The sequence below is a fragment of the Scardinius erythrophthalmus genome, assembly GCF_964197995.2.
Source record: "Scardinius erythrophthalmus genome assembly, chromosome: 1".
In the NCBI taxonomy this organism is placed as follows: domain Eukaryota; kingdom Metazoa; phylum Chordata; class Actinopteri; order Cypriniformes; family Leuciscidae; genus Scardinius; species Scardinius erythrophthalmus.
Window position 1 is genome coordinate 78,458,577 of NC_138221.1, and position 18,607 is coordinate 78,477,183.

Consider the following 18,607-nt stretch of genomic DNA (forward strand, 5'->3'; position numbering starts at 1 on the left):
TACTGAGATGAGGAATATATACTGTATGTGTTTTGTCAAAAATAAAGTCATCAACTAACTAATGAATCCTTTACTTTGAAATACGTATGATAAAATGTATACTTTAGTTTTGAAAGACGTTGACTAGTTTTGAAAAGATTATAAAGTATGTATGTGCATGCATATATATATATGTGTGTGTATATATGAAGAGTTCAGATGCAAAAGCCTCTAAATGCCATCTGAAATTTTCTCCTAGAATGATCATTTTTATGAAGCTTGTATATTTAAGTTAGCTATAGGTGACACACCTGAATGAATGGCTCATTAAGTATGCAGAGTCACCAGGTGTGAACTACTAAATATGCATGATGCTGTTGGAGCGTTTACGCCCCATCCGCATATTGGCTTTCCAAACTAAAAGTGTTTCACAAAACTTAAATCAATGTATCGTTTCATGTGAATGATTAGGCAGGATGATTTTCACATCATTTTGAAGATAAAAATCTAGGCGATGACATCCATTAGTCAAAAGTCTTATTGCCACATATTTACTATGTGTTTTGTGGCCTTATTTCAGAAACTTTAATTTTTAGTTTTTTCGATAACCATGCATAAACATTATTCTCTCAAAAATGAAAACATGTACATACACGTGGCTCACATATTATGGAAGTCCTGTTTGTGCTATATAGAGTGAATTTGCACCTTTGCCATTAATATGTTTATAAGCAACTGAAAAAAGCACAAATGTCAGGGTTGTACTACTTTAAGTACTGTACCTAGTTTGACTTGGTTTGCCTTGGGATGTTCAGTGGAAAGCAACTTCATTCTGCCTTCCTCTGACCAAATGGAACAGCAGAATATCTATAGTCAAGGTTAGGATCAGGTTGTTGACTGGGAAAGAACTCGTGCTCTGCAGCGTGAGGAAAACAAGCCGCCTGTGGCATTACCTGTCAGCACTCTTCTGCATCATGTCCATGGAGATCCTCCGGTTCACCATGTCCATTATAAGACATCAAGCCCAACCAATTTATGGAATGGAGTGATAATTTATCTAAAAGTCACTGTCGTAAGTCGACCACTAGAGGTCAGCAGATACGTGGCAATGTGACTCTGGTCTGTTAATCATCCGCTCCAGAATAATAGGGAGCCTGCAGAAAGTTTCATGAACTAAGTACTGACTTTTATGTTTGTGGCTTTCATCAGGTGGTGTCATTAGTAAGGTGGTAATAATGGTAAAATATTACAGTGTCGTTGTAAACTAGGCAACCTGTTTGTCTTCTGCTGGGCCGTCTCCAGAAGCTGGAGCTGGAACGGCAGCTGTCAATCAAAGTGCAGTTGTTTATTCCGCCGCCTCATCTGCCCTATTCAGAGTGACACCGCCGATCAGTCGAGCAGGGGCGGACTGGCCACCCGGTGCACAATTTTTTTTTTTTTTTTTTAAATGACAAAAATCATAATATTACATCTCTTTTATACGCAAATGGATAAGTGAGTCGATCACCCGCACCCGCGGCCGGAGTGTGTTTTGTTTGCATGTGAGTGTTTTGTCCTCCCTCCCTGTTTAGTTTGGTCTACTCCATTGCGTATCTTGAAACATGCCCCCTTTCACGTCGTCTAATTTACAGAGAGAGAGAGACAGATTTATCCGGTACAGCAAATTTCTCTGAGCAGATAAGACAATAACAAATAATTGTCTATGGATGAAAGGGGGAAGAAAAGAAAAGGTGGAGCTGAAAAGTTACGCGTTAAAAAAAAAAGCATTAGAGGTAGATGCTGTGAAATGTTTCAAATTAACTGATTATGCATTTGGCGGAATCGGTGCGAAGGGAAGTTGCAGTTCAGCAGCAGGCTCTGACGGCTCAAGTTTTACAGCCAAGGCTAATGATAGCGAGGCTGGACCCAGCACCACGGTCATTGATGATGAACCAGCGCCTGCTCTGACGGCTCAAGTTTTACAGCCAAGGCTAATGATAGCGAGGCTGGACCCAGCACCACGGTCATTGATGATGAACCAGCGCCTGCTCTGACGGCTCAAGTTTTACAGCCAAGGCTAATGATAGCGAGGCTGGACCCAGCACCACGGTCATTGATGATGAACCAGCGCCTGCTCTGACGGCTCAAGTTTTACAGCCAAGGCTAATGATAGCGAGGCTGGACCCAGCACCACGGTCATTGATGATGAACCAGCGCCTGCTCTGACGGCTCAAGTTTTACAGCCAAGGCTAATGATAGCGAGGCTGGACCCAGCACCACGGTCATTGATGATGAACCAGCGCCTGCTCTGACGGCTCAAGTTTTACAGCCAAGGCTAATGATAGCGAGGCTGGACCCAGCACCACGGTCATTGATGATGAACCAGCGCCTGCTCTGACGGCTCAAGTTTTACAGCCAAGGCTAATGATAGCGAGGCTGGACCCAGCACCACGGTCATTGATGATGAACCAGCGCCTGCTCTGACGGCTCAAGTTTTACAGCCAAGGCTAATGATAGCGAGGCTGGACCCAGCACCACGGTCATTGATGATGAACCAGCGCCTGCTCTGACGGCTCAAGTTTTACTCATTTTAACAATGATGGTAATATTAATTCCAAACACTGCTGAGTGCTGAGAAATTAGTTCTTAACTCAACCATTAGTATAAAATTTAAATAATAAACCCTATTAAATTATATTATTTTCTTCCAGAAACGAGTTCATTGTTTTATGTTTATCTTTATCTTATTATTTGTCTTTTTGCATTTTAGTGCTAGGTAACAGTGTGCCAACATACAGATGAGCCTATTTTGTCAAGAACTGCACCTATATGTTAAATAAACTTAAACAACCTTTTATTATTATTATTTTTATTATTATTCATTCATGCATTCATTCATTCATTCATTCAGATTCAGGAAGATAGACCGAGTCAGAGTCAGGAAGCCATCCCCAGCTTTGATTTCTTCACTGTACCGACATCAGACAATCTAGACATATTTTTCAAGTTCCACCCTCAACAAAATTTAAGCAAAGCTTTGGTTCAAAAGGTTTTCTGCTGTAAAGATTGCACCAACAGAAGGTGGTTGTCATACAGTGAGGAGAACCATGCATTACATTGCTTTATTTGTATGGCATTTGCAAAGCCCACAGACACCAGCCCCTTTATATCTGGAATGGTAGATTGGAAGCATGTTCATCAAAGAATAGAAGAGCATGAGAAGAGCAAAATGCACAGAGATTATGCTGAGGCATATTTGAGGGTCTCCAAAAGAAACATTGAGGGTCTGCTTATGGGGAGTCAGTTATCAGCTCACAGAGAACAAGTACTCAGGAAAAGGCAAGTGCTAGAACGAATCATTGAAGTTATTATAGTCATTGGCAAAAGAGGGCTGAGTTACAAAGGCACAAAGTCTGAAGCACTATATACCCTTGATGATAGCAGTCTTGACCATGGCAACTTTTTAGAGATGATAATCCTGTTGGGGAGATATGACATTTGTAGGAATGAGCATCTTGTTAATTGTATAAAGAAAAGCCAAGCACTCCACAAGTCTGTGTCAAGAGGGGGAAGAGGTGCTCTCATCACATTGTTGTCCGAAACTACTGTCAATAACGTCATTACCACCATTCACCAGACGGTGCAAGCCACCATGGCCAGACAAATTAGGAATGCAGGTATGTTTTCTGTGCAGATTGATACAACACAGGACATTACAACACAAGACCAGTGTTCTGTTATATTCAGATATGTCACTGATAACAACATCCACGAGAGGCTTGTTGCAGTGGTGAAATGTGAGGCATCCACAGGGCAGTACTTTGTCCAGGTGTTGACTGATGTACTGGAAAGGATGAAGCTAGACTTGAGCTGTTGCATTAGCAACTCTACTGATGGAGCTGCTAGTATGCAGGGGAAGTATAAGGGCTTCAGTGTCTGCTTTCTGCAAAATCTCCTAATCAGGTACACGTATGGTGCTATTCTCATGTGTTGAACCTGGTATTGGCAGAATGGATCACTTTTTTCCCTTTTGAATGACACTGCTGTTTTCCTTCGAGAATCATAATATACTATACCAGAGGATGAGCATCTGGGAGAACGAAAGCAAAGACCCAAAACACAAACGCCTGCCCCTATTGGAGAAACAAGGTGGGGGTCCAAAGACAGCATGTTGAGGAAGGTATTTGGAGATTTTGGTAAGCCAGAGAGTGGAATGTATGTTGCTCTTCTCTTCACACTTTCAGCCATAAAAGACCAGACAAATTTCAACACAAATGCACGGATAAGGGCACAAGGCTTCATCGAAGGTCTTCTGAAATATGAGACTATCCTCACAGCCCAGATATTCCTGAGAATATTTGATGTAACCTCTCCAGTGTCTAAATATCTGCAGACAAGTGGCATGGATATCCTTTCTGCCCATTGTATGATTGTCTCCTCAGAGGAACAGCTGAAAAACGTGGCACGAGATTTTGAGAGTGTCAGAGACACATTTGTTCAGTGGGCCAAAAGGAAGACACTGGAGCGGGATGCAGAAACAGACCTGGAGCTGCAAATGCAAATGCTTGCTTAAGTTTGACAGTACAGCAACAGTGACCAATTTACAAAGTGAGCTCTCAAGTCTGGCTGAACAGTGGCCTAGATTGAAAAGATCAACATTTGATGAATACACTATCAGGACAACAGAGGAAGTACCTGAAGGAGACGATGGGTTGGAGATTGTGAACAAGAGCTGTTCATCTTGCAAGAGCTGTCCAGTGTGTTGTTACCGTATTCTTCTTCGTAGTTCTTCTATTCTAGTCAATTCAACCTATTGACCAATGCATACCCCATTTTGGGACTTGCTTACAAGTTCTTACTTACACTGTCAGTCACCCAGTTAGCTTGCGAACGAAGCTTCTCCACTCTTAAATTCATAAAGAGTAGGCTAAGGAGCTCTCTCTCACAACATCATCTAGAAGCTTTCATGCTCATGGCTTCAGAAAGAGATGTTTTAATGGCCTTGGATAGTGATTAGATCATAGATGGCATTGCTGAGAGAAGTGAGCAACTACGGAAATTGCTCACCTAATTAAAAGGAAAAGAAGGTAGTCATTGTAGTGTACAATAAGCCCTGTTTAACCATATTTCTATGTTGTCTTGGCTACTTGCTTTACATTTTACTTCACACTAACAAATATTTATTACAGATAATGCTGAATAATCCCTAATCTGTTTTGTCTCCTTCACAGGAATCATCTCATCTCTCTTTCAAATGTGCACATACACAAGCCATCTCCTCCTCCTCATAAAACTGCTGACCTGCTCCCAGAAGGTGCCCTGAATCTTGATGACTAGCTGATATACTGTCTTAATAGTTTTATATTAATAATGTTGCATGTCTTGTATGTTCTTCTGTTTGTTTCCCTTTGTTTTACAAATATTACCTAATATATGTTGCGTTAATTAAAATAAATGTTTAAATAGCATTTCTGTTCATTTCACATTTCTTGTATTTTGTTATATTTTTATGCTATAAGTGGTGTTAAAAATTATTCTGCAAATTAATGAGCCAATGCGTCATGATGTGGTGGGCTGCTGTGGGCCAGAAAGTCCAGGGCCACTTTCGGTCCCAGTCCGCCCCTGCAGTAGAGAATCAAGGTAAAAAAAAAATTTATATATAAAAATCAATACATGCATAAATAAAACACACAAATAGCCTATAACTGCCATTTAAAAATAGCCATTCCACAACATATTCATTCACGCACTTCAATGGGACATGAGCGGCTCAAATAGTCAGTCGACATGTAACAGCAGGTGCTTTTATCCTGTTAGTCTGTATGTAGTTGGGGCTTGTTTTATATATATATATATATATATATATATATATATATATATGGATATTGTCGTGCAGACAATCAAGATCTGTAACTTTTTTGTTGTTGTCGTGTGTCTGTTGAGATCAACCGCAGTTATAGGCCTTTTACATTGTAACACCGCTGCAAAAACAGGCACACACAAATGAAAACATTTCTATATAGACACGACTGAATCAAATTATTATGCTTTTTCATCTGTGACGTGATTCTTTTAATATTAATTTCTGTTATTCAAGCTGTTTTCTATGTTTATATATGCATTTCTTCAGTGTTTGTAGTAATTGTTAAATATGATACGTCTCCCCTTTAAGAAATAAGTTCCGGTTGCTTTCCTTCAGTTCACGTTAAGCGCGGCTGGGGAAAGGTTTGTTCGAGCTCTCTCTAAAAAGCTTAAGATGAGTTAGTTTCTTGTCATTTAATATCTATTTTTGTGTTAAAAATGAAGTTAATCTTATTGAAGGGTTAAGGAACATGAAGTATGTATTTGTTTTGAGTGTTTAACAAAGATCTGTGGCTAAAATGATCTGACTGATTTGACTGACAGGCCAATGGCGAAACTGTGAAGAAAGGCCTCTTTTTCATAAATGTTCCTTTTTTTATTCACCCAGAATAAAAAGTGGTCTGTGGAATTTCTGTTGTCCGGTCTCCTTTAATTGTCAACACAACGCAGAGCAAAGATCCAGACCGGTCACACAAGCAATTTTTCCACCCTGAAAGAAAAAAACAGAAACCTCCAAGAATCGTTGAACGACAGGATGATCAGTGACATGCACTGTAAACCCAGATAAGTTCTACTAACTCAAAAAAATTGAGGCAACTGATTGCCGCTATTTTTTTAAGTTTGCAAACTTAAATATCATCAGTAAGCATATAGCTACTTACTTTGAGTACCTGTAAATTATAAATAAACATTAATTTAAATCAAAATATATATTTAGTGTATTGCTCATCTTTACTTTAATGCAACTCAAAGTTTTGAGTACTGACAACTTTAATTATTTCACTTAATTAAAATATCCCTCAAATATATATCAACACTTTTAATTTATCTAAACTTACTTTAAAGAACTTTAAGTGTTATTAAATTAAATTTTATAATTTACGTAACTTAAATTGTAGTAGTAATGTTACTTAAATATTTTGTGGCAACTGATTGCCTTGTTTTTTTTAAGTTTCCTGTACTCAAATATATACATTTTACAACTTAACAGTACAAATTACAAATCTGAAATCATTAAACAAAGTACAAAAATTTATTATAAAACATGAGAAACAAGTTAAAACAGTAAACAGTTCTGTGCAATAAAAAGGCACACCAGGTCAAATAAAAAACATTAAAATATAACCTAAACAGCCATTATGCCAACAAAAACTGTGACAACAGTTCTGTGCAACAAAAAAAAAAGGCACACCTGGTCAAAGAAAATCAGTTGTCATATTACCTAAAGGAATAGGCATTATGCAAACAAAATTAGTGACAACAGAAATGTGCAATAAAAAGGCACACCAGGTCAAAGAAAATACATTGAAATATTACCTAAACAGCCATTATGCCAACAAAAACTGTGACAACAGTTCTGTGCAACAAAAAAAGGCACACCTGGTCAAAAATAATAAATTAAAATATTACATTAATGAATACAAAGCAGAATTAAGCTTTCTTGATCTGCTGTCTTCAATTTTTTTTAACTTTGTGACAGAAGAAATTGCTATTTTTGTTTTTGTTTATATTTTAGGCAGAGCACCAATTGTTGTCTTGTTGAAATATTGCACATATGCCTGGTGTCACATATGCCAAAGAAAACAACACAACACAGGCACACAGTATACAATTACTGTGCATGAATCAGCAAGTCATTCTTTAGAGCCAGCACCCTTGGCTTAAGTTTGCCATCATCAAGACCCAAAAGAACCTTCTGAATAAACTCAAATGTGTTGCCCATCTCTTTTGGATATGAGAGATCCAATGCATAGATTAAGCCAAACATCAAAAGGAAAGCATCAGAGAGTCTCTGAAGGTTTGTTATGACAACTTCATTCTCAAGGATGATCGAAATCTTCTCTGGATTGTACTGAACAGCAATGTCTGGGAGTTCTCGGATGACTGTCAAAAGGGCAACTGATGAATCAACATCTGGCTCTTCTGAATCATCTTCAATCTGGATGTAAAAAGTATTGAAACACAATTACCAAATGCTATCTTACCAGTGTGAAAAAAAAAAGTTGACATATAATCCTACGAAAAATGCAGAATAAGTGACTTACCGTGCATGTTTTAAAGAATTTTGAAGTGTCTTCTCTCAGATACACAGGAAGTGCACAGAGCACTGTTGTTCGCCTTGTGTGTACATCATGTTGATCCTTAAAGTTCACATTGAAAACAATGTTAAAAGTGGAACACACATTTTAGCCAGCACAAAACCAAACAATGCTAACTTAAAACGGAATGAATGCCAAAAAGTTGATCAAGGCATAGATAAAACAAGTAATCACGGTAAGAGTCCTGACTCTTAAAGGGATACTTCACCCAAAAATAAAAATTGTGTCATCATTTACTCACCTTTAAGTTGTTCCAAATCTTTATAAATGTCTTTGTTCTGATGAACACATGTTTATAATTATGTTTATAACCAAACAATTGACGACCAGTTTATAACCAAACCCACTGACTACCAGCATTCTTCCAAATGTCTTCCTCTGTGTTCATCCAAACAAAGTTAGTTATACAGATTTGAAACAACGCGCAAGTATTTCATGACAGAATTTTTATTTTTCAGTGAACTATCCCTTTAAAAGGACACAAAGACACATCAGAAGTTTTTTTTAATGTATTCTAAATCAACGTTTCTCAAACCTGTTCTGGATGACCCCCTACCCTGCAAATTTTGTATGTCTCCCTCATCTACACAGGTTTCTATTCATCAGCTCGTAGAGACTGCAAGAACTAAATTGGGTGCATCTGATCAGGGAGATATACAAAATGTGCAGGGCAGGGGGTCCTCCAGGACAGGTTTGAGAACCACTGTTCTAAATTAAATACAAAAAATTCTGAAAAAGGTTTACTCATCACTTAGTACATAATGAATCCAAGTCATAGTTAGACTTATATATTTAGATCAAGTGATAATATTCAGTATATACAGTCAAAACAATGTCTGTTATCAGCAGTTTTTCCAGTCTTCGCTGCTCTCTGTCGATATAAAGTCATCAGGCGAACACTGTGGCGGTCTAGCTCTGCGTAAAATGTGTTTGTCAAATTCTGGTTGGTAATGCGCTGAAATTCAGCACATACCTGAAACAGAAGACAAGAAAAGCATGTCACAAAACGACTGAAACTATTAAATAAATTCTTTAAACACATAATTAAATTTAATTATACCTGTGATTCCAAACGTAGAGCTGGCCAGCGTCCAAGGATCTCTTTCACTGGTGATGGACTGGTAATGATCTCATTCCTGCGTAATGCAAATGTCATCTGCATCTTCTTATCAACAACAACAAGATTTTTTTCAGCCTTCTGAACTTCTTCTGTAATTTCAACCCTCTGCTGCTCTAGAGTCGAAGAATCATGACCTTGGGGGAAGTCTGGTAAGTAGTTTACCTCGGCACGTCTTGCCCTTTTTATGTTCGAGTGTGATGGTTCATTGTCTGGAATGCTTTTGCTTCGTTTTCCAGCGTTCACTGCAACCTCGATACATCCTGCTCTCCTCAGCTTGTTTCGGAAGTTCCCCATTTTAAATTTGATGCTAGTTTTCCATCCAAACCATCCGGTGTCTGAACCCAGCTCTTTCAGACATGGGTGTTTGGTGACCAGAGCTTCTGCTGCTTTTGACAGCTCTTTGTCACTTGGGTAGGCTTTAAAATTATAGATTGCAGCTGCTAATTTGTCAAGGACATCATGCTTCTGGTCTCTGGTTAGCTGCAGCACTTTTCCTGTTTTTTCAAAGGCAGAATTTCCTTCTCTAAGTATGTGTTCGACCTCATAAGAAAATGCAGGCACTGGAAAATTGTCTTGAGGCCACCCTGAAACACGTTCAGGTGTGGAAACATCAGTTAATAATTCACTGTCTGTTGTTGATGTAGAACTACTTCCATCAAAAAAAAGCTTAACAGTAGCTTTTGGTGGCAACTCGTCGATGTCCACCAAAGATACAAGTTGTCCATCGAAATCTGGGTCTTCGTATTGTATGCTGAAGTTTTTATCCAAGTCCAGTTTTTCTCTTAAAACATTTTTCAGGTCATCAGTGGATTCAGGATAGGAGGCGAGTGTGATCTTCCTAGTAGTCCTGGCATCAACAATGACACGAAGCATCAAACAGGAGGAAGCTGCCATTTTTCTATGGACTGAAGAGTAGTAATAAAAAAAAGAAATAAATAAATCACATGCACAACATCTGAAAATGTGTTTTGTAACACAGATCAGAAACATTTCCCATTAAACTACCCATGTTGAACTTCAGCAATACCTTTGCAAGATGTATCTTCTGGGAGACAGCATTAGCCGACCATCAATGAAGTACGCAGCAAGTGTGATTGTGTCATTCAGATCCGAAATCTGAAAAACAGAGAGTCTTCCTGGCATTGGTGACAGCTCATAACAGCGCACATGTTCAACATACCATGACTCAAATGAACTGCAGAGCAACGACACATTGTTATTGACAAGAAAGATTTCATCAATCCTCCAGAACTGAGGCAATCCACCACAGGCTTCTGCAGACACAAACATTCCTGGGGCATAGTCAGTGCCATCTATGGTGACCCTAGATGTGGTGTAGACTATGCTAGTAGTTGTCTGTCCCTGAATGAAAACCTTAGCACAATCAGGCAGTGTTGAGACTAGCACTGAAGAGACACTTGAAGTATGTGTATGTGGCTTAAAATATGATGGTGAGCTCAGATGATACGCCATCATGTTCTGGTGTCTAGTTGCAAGAGTAGAAGTCACATTCTTAAAGTTTTGGGTGTCATGTACAACTCTTTTAAAGAATCTGTGCTTCCCCTCAAACCTCATTGTCCAGAGATGCACTAGCGGCCCAAAACGCCTTATAAGATTCGGGTAGTGCTCCACAAAATGATGTTTAGGGCGGAAACACGATTCAGGGAAAATCTCAGAAAATATCTGCCTGTGGTCACTGATCTCACATTGCAAATACTGGATAGTTTCTTCCGTAAATGCTGGTGATAATGACAGCTCAACAATGTCTTTTAAATCCATTAAGACAGCCCATGACTTATCTCCCTCTGGAACTTTGCTACCTACCATCAGAGGAAACAGTCTAAGTAAGGTGGCGTTTTCATGACCATTTCCACCAACACTACCTTTTGTGAAACAGGTTTTTGGTATTGGGTGTGGTTTGTCTGTTTTGTCAGTGTGTTCATAAGGAAACAATTCAATCTTATTGTTTAGGTAGTCTAAAGTGAAGTACTTCTTGTTAACCAGCTTTTGAAGGCATAAACACAACTCAACTGGTACAATACCTTCCAATAGGTCATGAAGAATGTCTGGAGCAAATCCGGTGACAGGGTGGAAATGTTTCAATGCTTCACGCAGCACACAGTCTCCTTTTACACCAAACGTACTGCTTTGGGTATCACTCTGCAAAACATCACGAACATGAATGTCATGACTGGTCTCTGTTCTCATGGGGAAATCCCCCTGAATTACACTCATAGATTTCATCTGATCTCTAGTGGCTAAACAAAACCTACAGGTATACTCGGATCTAAATGATTCTGTGAAGCCTCCCAATCCGTGTGCTGCAAGATTGTCTGCAGACACACAAAAGACAGTTCCTTTAACATTCTGCCCTAATGACTCAATAAACACACCTTCTTCCTCAAGAATGCTAATGTCTTTCAACAGTGGAGAGAACACAGCTTTATACCCACTCTTTTTAAGGTCAGCTACTTTACATAGAAGTGCCAGCTGAATTGTATGCAAGGCTGAGCGATACTTACTGGGAAGGCTGGCAAAGACCCAATAAACAGCACATAGTTTGTGGATTTTTTTTTTGATGTTCCAAGTGGGTTTGCTATTTCTAAATCATCAATGTATAGTTGGAGTGGCAGACTGAACTCTCCTGATGAAAGCAATGTGTTAGTTTGAAAATATGAACCATCACAGCAGGATGTATAGTGACCAGGTAAACTAACAGACTCCTGGAGTTTGTGAAGAATATCTGTGTTTTTGAACAGCTCCTGAATCATTTTAAGAATAGGCACATAAACCATGTTTTTCCCTGACATCTCCAAGTCATACTGAACAGGTTTTACAAGAGGGTAATTTTTTTCGACAAAGACCTTTCTGCGCTTTGCAGTAGACAAATCTGAGCCTTTTGACGTGGCTTTAACTACAACATTGCAGTCCATAACAGCCTCCGTTAGTTCGTCCAGAACAGAACTAGAAACAGCCAAGTTATGTTTCTGAGGTGTCTCTGTTAAGGTCTCTTTTACTATTGGCTTTGATAAGGAAAATATCTCATTCAAGTGTTGAATGATTTCCTGTGAAGCTGTGTCCGAGACATGGAGGATGCTTTGCATCTTCAAAAATAATGAGGACAAATTACATTTTAATTGACATCTCAACTTGTCAATATCACACTGCATCTCTGCTACATCAAGGCTGTCATTACTTGGGCCAGGTTCATTTTCTGTAGTGTCAGATGCTGTAGCATGAGAGCACTGTGGTACATCTGATTCCTGACTGACTATTAGACCATCTTTATAATCTGAGGTGGAATGAAATTGGTGGTTCTTGCTCTTGTGTGAATTAAATGACGAGTACACATTACTATTAAATTAGCAATTCTTGTATGGACATTCAACCACTTCATGGCTTTTTAAATGGACTCTCAGGTGCCTGAAGAGAGTGGTGTCTGAGAACGGCTGCTTAAATAAACAAATTGGACAGATAAAAACTAAAGGTTCCAGATTTTGAGCCTCTTGTGTAATACTGTCTCCTATGTGATATCGAGATAAATGGGTTTTCAGGGCATTAAATGAGTAAAATGAACATGCACAGTCTTCATGTAAACATGGCAACGGACTAACTTTTGAATAATGACTATGCTCCAATCGAATGTGTGTGAGCAAGTGTGTTCTGGATTGAAATGAGGCTGTACACAGCTTACAGTCCCAAGCCATCCCTCTAATTCACCAAACAAAAATCTTAGACAAATTCACCTGGAAGTTGTCCCAATTTTTGTAACTGTAACTTTCAACTTGCTCGACAGAGATCCTAAAAATAAAAAATAATTTAAATGAAACCTAAACTTCAGATGCAATAAATAAACATTTAATTCAGTAGCACATTTTTTTGGGGGGTTACAAATTTTTATATTTTGTAATAGAATTATATTTGCAAGAATGTGTGTCTCACCTTAGGAACTGCAATAGGAAGAACGTGGACTCAATAGGCCTGTGCATCAAAAGGTCGAAGAAATGATAACACAAAGAAAAATTATTTTCATCAAATGATCTGCAGCTGACTCCACCTATACAAAAATACACACATTTTCAGAAAGGCCATACTGTAAGACTGCATATGCACTGCATCATTTAACATCCTTTTTTGTAACAATCTTTCAAATAAAAGACAACCTTATTTGTCGCTTTTTAAAAGAAATTTTAGAAGGTTCTTGTCTCACCTTAGGACCTAGATTTGCGGGAACATGGACTGGACAGGCCTATTAGGTTCAGACGACTTTTATGCACCGAATCGTCGAAGAAAACTACCCGTAACACAAAGGAAACAGATTGAACACGTATTTTCATCAAATAACCTGCAGCTTACTTTACGTATAGAAAGATAAACGACTTAAAAATAAAAAGGCCTAACATAGCCTACTGCATGTGCGCTGCATCATTTAATTTTCACAAAAAGTATGCATCCAAACAAAAGACAACCTTATCTATCACTATCCAAAAAAAAACATGAATTTCAACTGGCAGTGACAATCCTAAACACATAATGCCAATGAAATAACCTTTAACTTCAGATTTACGTCAACATTTAGCGTCAACCGGGCATTTTTCATTAAACAAAATCTATGTTCGTGTAAGGATTATGTAGCAAAAATGTTCGTGTCTCACCTTGGGAACTGAAATGGCCGGGAACAGCGTGGACAGGTGGACCGGACAGGCCTGTTAAGTTCAGACTACTTTTATGCTTCAAAACGTCGAAGAAAACTATCCATAACACAAAGAAAAGAGATAGAACACGAACTTTCACCAGATAACCTGCAGCTTACTTCACGTATAGAAAAAATACACGACTTAATATGATTTAAAAATGTTCATGTGCGCTGTATCATTTAAAATCCTAACGTTAGAGAAATTTTGTTTGTACACTTTTAACTGGTAGCTCTGTTCTAAATATTTTGAAACATGGAAAACCTAACGTGGGTGTTAGTGTAGCTGATACCAACTAGACGGCAACATTATTTGAAACCGCTGAATACTTGCATCTGTTTGTAGCCATCCAAACAGTTCGCCCTCAGAGCGCGAACTTCTGTGCATCTGTTTGGAAGACGTCTGAGTGGTGAGTGCATGTTCAGCGATGACGTCACTTTTTTTTTTTTTTTTTTTTACGCCACTAGAGGACGTATGTTTGACATTAAAGTATTTGATTATGGTTGAATCTATTTTTCAAGTTCCCTAAACTCTTAACTTTAGTGTAGTTGTAAAAACTCAAAAAAACTATTACTGTTAACTTAAATCTCTGATAGATGTTGAATAAACTGAAAAATAATAGTTAGCTAAACTTTTTGGCACATTTTGAGTAACAGGTACTTTCCATTTTAAGTTTGTTATACTGTTTGGGTTTACAGTGTGGCTGCAGTTAAGGCTGACCTCAGTGCCTTAAGATCACGCGTGGAAGGTCAAGACCAACAGATTGGGGAATTAAAGAAAAAGCTGGAAGAAAAGGCAAGCAGAGCACCATCCCACTATCCCACTCTGAAGTCCAGAGGAAGAGACCAGCTTTTTCACTGGATTGTACTCCAGAGCAGAAGAAGAGCCGATCTGAAGACCTGGACAAGATCCTCGAGTCTTTCTGGCCTGACCAATCATACGCCTGCCAGAGGCTGAGTGAAAGACAGCAGACCTTCTTCAGCTACATGATGGACCAGCTGAAAGTAAAGGGTGAGAACGCACCGAGTCTCTTGACTGTTTGACACGAAAACATTCCCTCAATAGAAGTCATGTCATGATACTAACAACAACCTCCTGGTTTTTCTGTCAGATCGGAGAGATGTTGAGCTGAACGCAGCGACGGAGATCAGTGATGGAGTTTCCCGGGGAGTCTGGGAGGAAAACTGGGCTCCTGAAGGCTTCAAAACCAGCTTCAAGAAATACTTGGGAAAAAATAAATAAACAGCCATATTACAGAAAATATGAAGAGTCGTTTCCAACAAAGAGAAATAAAGCGGCTAAGAGAAATAAAGCGGCTCAGAAAAATGGCTGCGTAGTGAGAGCTGGGCCTGTTCGGTTTCCCTCATTTGTACAGTTTTGTTTATATATTTTTTTTTTGTTAATGTTTAAAATGTTTTTTGTCTTAATGTTTTAAAATATAGTATAGCTTGTCTTTTACACACACACACACACACACACATAGCTTGCCATTGCCATTTTTTTTCTTATGTTTCTTCCATTTTGTTTTTTGTTGTCATTTTTTTTTAACATTAAACAGTTTGTGTAGCAATCTGTGTCAAGAAAAAATCCCCCCAATCCCATTATTATTCAATCATTTCTGAAAAATGTACATGAATTGAAACAAATTAAAATTAGAAAAGCTGGTTTTGCCTTAACATCGGTGTTTCAAAGTTGTCCAGCAGAGGGCAGCAGATTCCTTTTTAAATGTGAAGTCCCGCTCCCTATTCTGTTCTCAGTTAAGTTTATTATAGATGCAGAATATTAATGATGGGGCACCGTGTCTGTCTGACCATCTTTACGAATAGACAGTGTTCCAATCGACAACACTGTCCTTCGGTCTAAAATGAGATGACTTGTGCTTTGCTATGAGGGGGAAAACATCAGTGGCCCTGAAGAAGTGTCCACGAGTGTAAGTTCGAGATATTATAGGGCCACCGCTACTCTACTAATTCCCATCCCCCTCTGTGACCTGTGACGTCTTACTGTCAATCAAACCTGTCGTTTTCCACCGTTTGATCGGTCTTCTGCTGACCAAGGTGACGGTCGTTCAGTTTTTACCAATTTGCATGATATTTCAAGGTATGCCTTTATTTATGCAATCAAATGTTAAATTCTTTAAGAAAGTTTACTTTAATTATTAATGCGATTTATCTCATTCGTGGTAGGCTACTCACTGCCTTTTGCACATCATACAATGTAAGATTTTTTTTAAAGTATTATTTATGTAATCTTTGTAAGGGGTAACATTTGAAAACCGATTTTGATATAGCTCGGGTTAATAAATCGACCAATTTATCAATCTTACTGTTTAACACAGTACAGCTGCTTTGACACGGTCTTTAACATATAGCTCTATATTATTAAAGGTGACATGACTTGTCTAGAATTTATGATTGACAATTTATATGTTGACGAACTCAAAAATCCATTTTGAGTAAACGCATTGAAAAGAAGTAAATTGTTGCCATCAAAAATGATATATTTTTTTAATGTTTCGATAAAAAATACACTAATGTACTGTGGGATTACAAATTTATTAAAATGTTTCATTTAGGTTTACATTGAATTTAGCATGTTAAGGTTAGGTATAAATTATTATTAGCAGAGTTTTCTAGCAAAAGACTCCGGTCAGTCCTGTTTAACTGAAACTCTTAATGGCTCTTGGAGTTTGTGTTTTAGCAAGAAAGTCCTGCCAGTCCTGTACTCGGGTCTCAGCATTTGAATAGATATGCTGAGTGGATTAGGGTGGGCAGCACTCTCAGTCTAAAACCGGTTCTGAAACCTGTCTCATCACACAGTTTTGGTTCCTGCCCCTAAATGTATATAAACTGTAAGAGAACATTCACTTAGTCAGACTTGGTGACTGCAGCTATAAACAATCCTGCTGAAGAAACAACCAAGTCTCCTGGTCTTCGATTCTGAGTTTACAACAGTACTCGATTGTAGATGTTCTTAAATATTTATGATAATAATACTGAAAACAAAAAAACTTCTACTCTGGACAAAATGGCGATACAATACAAATGTTTTTACGTGTACAGCTAAACGTGTCTCCGTGTGGACGTGTCCTGAATATGAAAAACCAAAACAGTGCAAACAGTACATTGAATAAAAGTGGTGTAAGCACATTACAAAATGTAATTTGAACATTAAAATTGAGGTTTTTTAGGTTGTGAGATGTCATTGTTTTGTTATTGTAAGTCTATACTATATCAAGATATTTTGATGAAATTCATTTAAGTACCACAAACATTTTAGTTCTAATATTGACAGAACTAAAACATTCTGCAAGTGTTTATTCACTCTTCCTAAGTATATCATATTAAGGGTAATAATAATAATTAAAGCTGCGAGCAGCATTTGATCGGGATTCAAACAGTTAAGGCCTTTAGGCACATATGCATTAAAAGTTATTAAGTTTTATTTAGCAAGCATGTAACCACTGACATAACAGATGGAAAATACCATTTACAGCCAATTCAGGCAATTTACCATAGGAAATATATGGTTTTAAAGCTTTTTAACAGTTAAAGTCCCACCTATGATCTGATCTCAATACAATGTTGCATGCATGTTCAGGGCCGGTGCGTGCACTTCTGCCGCTTTAGGCGAAAAACAATTGTGCCGCCCCTAGGGCTGGTCCGAATACCATTTTTTGAGCTTCGAAGCTTCGGTAGAAATGAACATCGAATATTTGAATCTTCTTGGAGAGGGGGCTGAACATATTATTCTCTCTAATAAGGCAGGAATCTCTATGTCTGTCTGTCTGTTTGCATTTTGATTATTTTGAGAACCGTTCATCCAATCGACTTCACAAGGGAGTGCAGTGTCGCATTTGGTACAATATAGATGGACACGCGAGACGCGACACGTTCAGAATTTATAAACTTGTAGTATACAGAACAGAACAGCGCGAGCAGGAGGCGGCGCGCCTCACGCGGGCAGGGCTTATTTGCTTATTTATTAAACGCACACACGCAGGTCTGTTAACTTAAGCAAGGCTACTTTTAAGGTAGTCTAATATTTTTCTGACTAAAAAATTTGTGACACAGTAAAGGGTAGATTTAAATGAAGAAAAACGAAATTTAAATAAAGAAAAACAAAATTTAAATAAAGAAAAAACTAAATTTAAATAAAGAAAAACAAAATTAAGTTAAATTAAATACGAAATTGATTTAGATAATTTATGGGTAAAAAGATAATAATAACGGGTAAAAATGCTAATACATTTTTTTTTCTGTTATTCTATTTTCCACAATGTCAAAGCAACGCAGCTTAATCCAAAACACAAGCTCAGGCACTTCTGTCCACACACACTCCGCTGTTCTGCTCTAGCCAGAGAATACTCCCGTTGTATGAACACTTTAGTAGGCCAAGAGGAAGCAAATATATTAGGTTGGGTTCCTTCAACTGTCCATCCTATTAAAATAGCTCTAGGCGAAAAAAAAAAAAAAAAAGAGTAGGCCTATTGTATTTCACCAGATTTTATAGTGTTGAACATATTCAAGCGCGAATGAGGTTTCGAGAGGGATGCGGCATCCCGGATGCCAGGTGTGCAACATTTTTTTTTAATAGAAATTCCGGTAACGTTAGCTGTGTTAGCGGACTTGACGGCGTGTCATCCTTGCAAATAC

General features: G+C 38.2%; 2 protein-coding genes across 4 annotated transcripts; one reads left to right on the forward strand and one right to left on the reverse strand.

The window, feature by feature from the left end:
- Nucleotides 1-7,185: 7,185 nt before the first annotated feature.
- On the reverse strand, nucleotides 7,186-10,585 carry LOC308705230 (sterile alpha motif domain-containing protein 3-like). Of its 3 annotated transcripts, none has more exons than XM_081390126.1 (4): nucleotides 10,286-10,585; nucleotides 9,199-10,163; nucleotides 8,085-9,111; nucleotides 7,186-7,978 (listed from the first exon to the last, which is right to left on the reverse strand). In XM_081390126.1, the coding sequence occupies exons 2-3, from the start codon at nucleotides 10,150-10,152 to the stop codon at nucleotides 8,950-8,952; spliced, it is 1,116 nt and encodes a 371-aa protein (XP_081246252.1). In that variant the 5' UTR covers nucleotides 10,153-10,163; nucleotides 10,286-10,585; the 3' UTR covers nucleotides 7,186-7,978; nucleotides 8,085-8,949. The 3 variants fall into 3 exon arrangements, with proteins under 3 accessions (XP_081246252.1, XP_081246251.1, XP_081246250.1); XM_081390125.1 differs by lacking the exon at nucleotides 10,286-10,585 and having other exon boundaries at nucleotides 8,085-8,180; nucleotides 8,961-9,111; nucleotides 9,199-10,259; XM_081390124.1 differs by lacking the exon at nucleotides 10,286-10,585 and having other exon boundaries at nucleotides 9,199-10,259.
- On the forward strand, nucleotides 10,295-15,273 carry LOC308687239 (uncharacterized protein; the record flags this gene model as incomplete). The annotated part of the gene is made up of 3 exons (XM_081359605.1): nucleotides 10,295-10,346; nucleotides 14,715-14,963; nucleotides 15,064-15,273. The coding sequence occupies 3 exons, from the start codon at nucleotides 10,295-10,297 to the stop codon at nucleotides 15,192-15,194; spliced, it is 432 nt and encodes a 143-aa protein (XP_081215731.1). The 3' UTR covers nucleotides 15,195-15,273.
- Nucleotides 15,274-18,607: the final 3,334 nt, after the last annotated feature.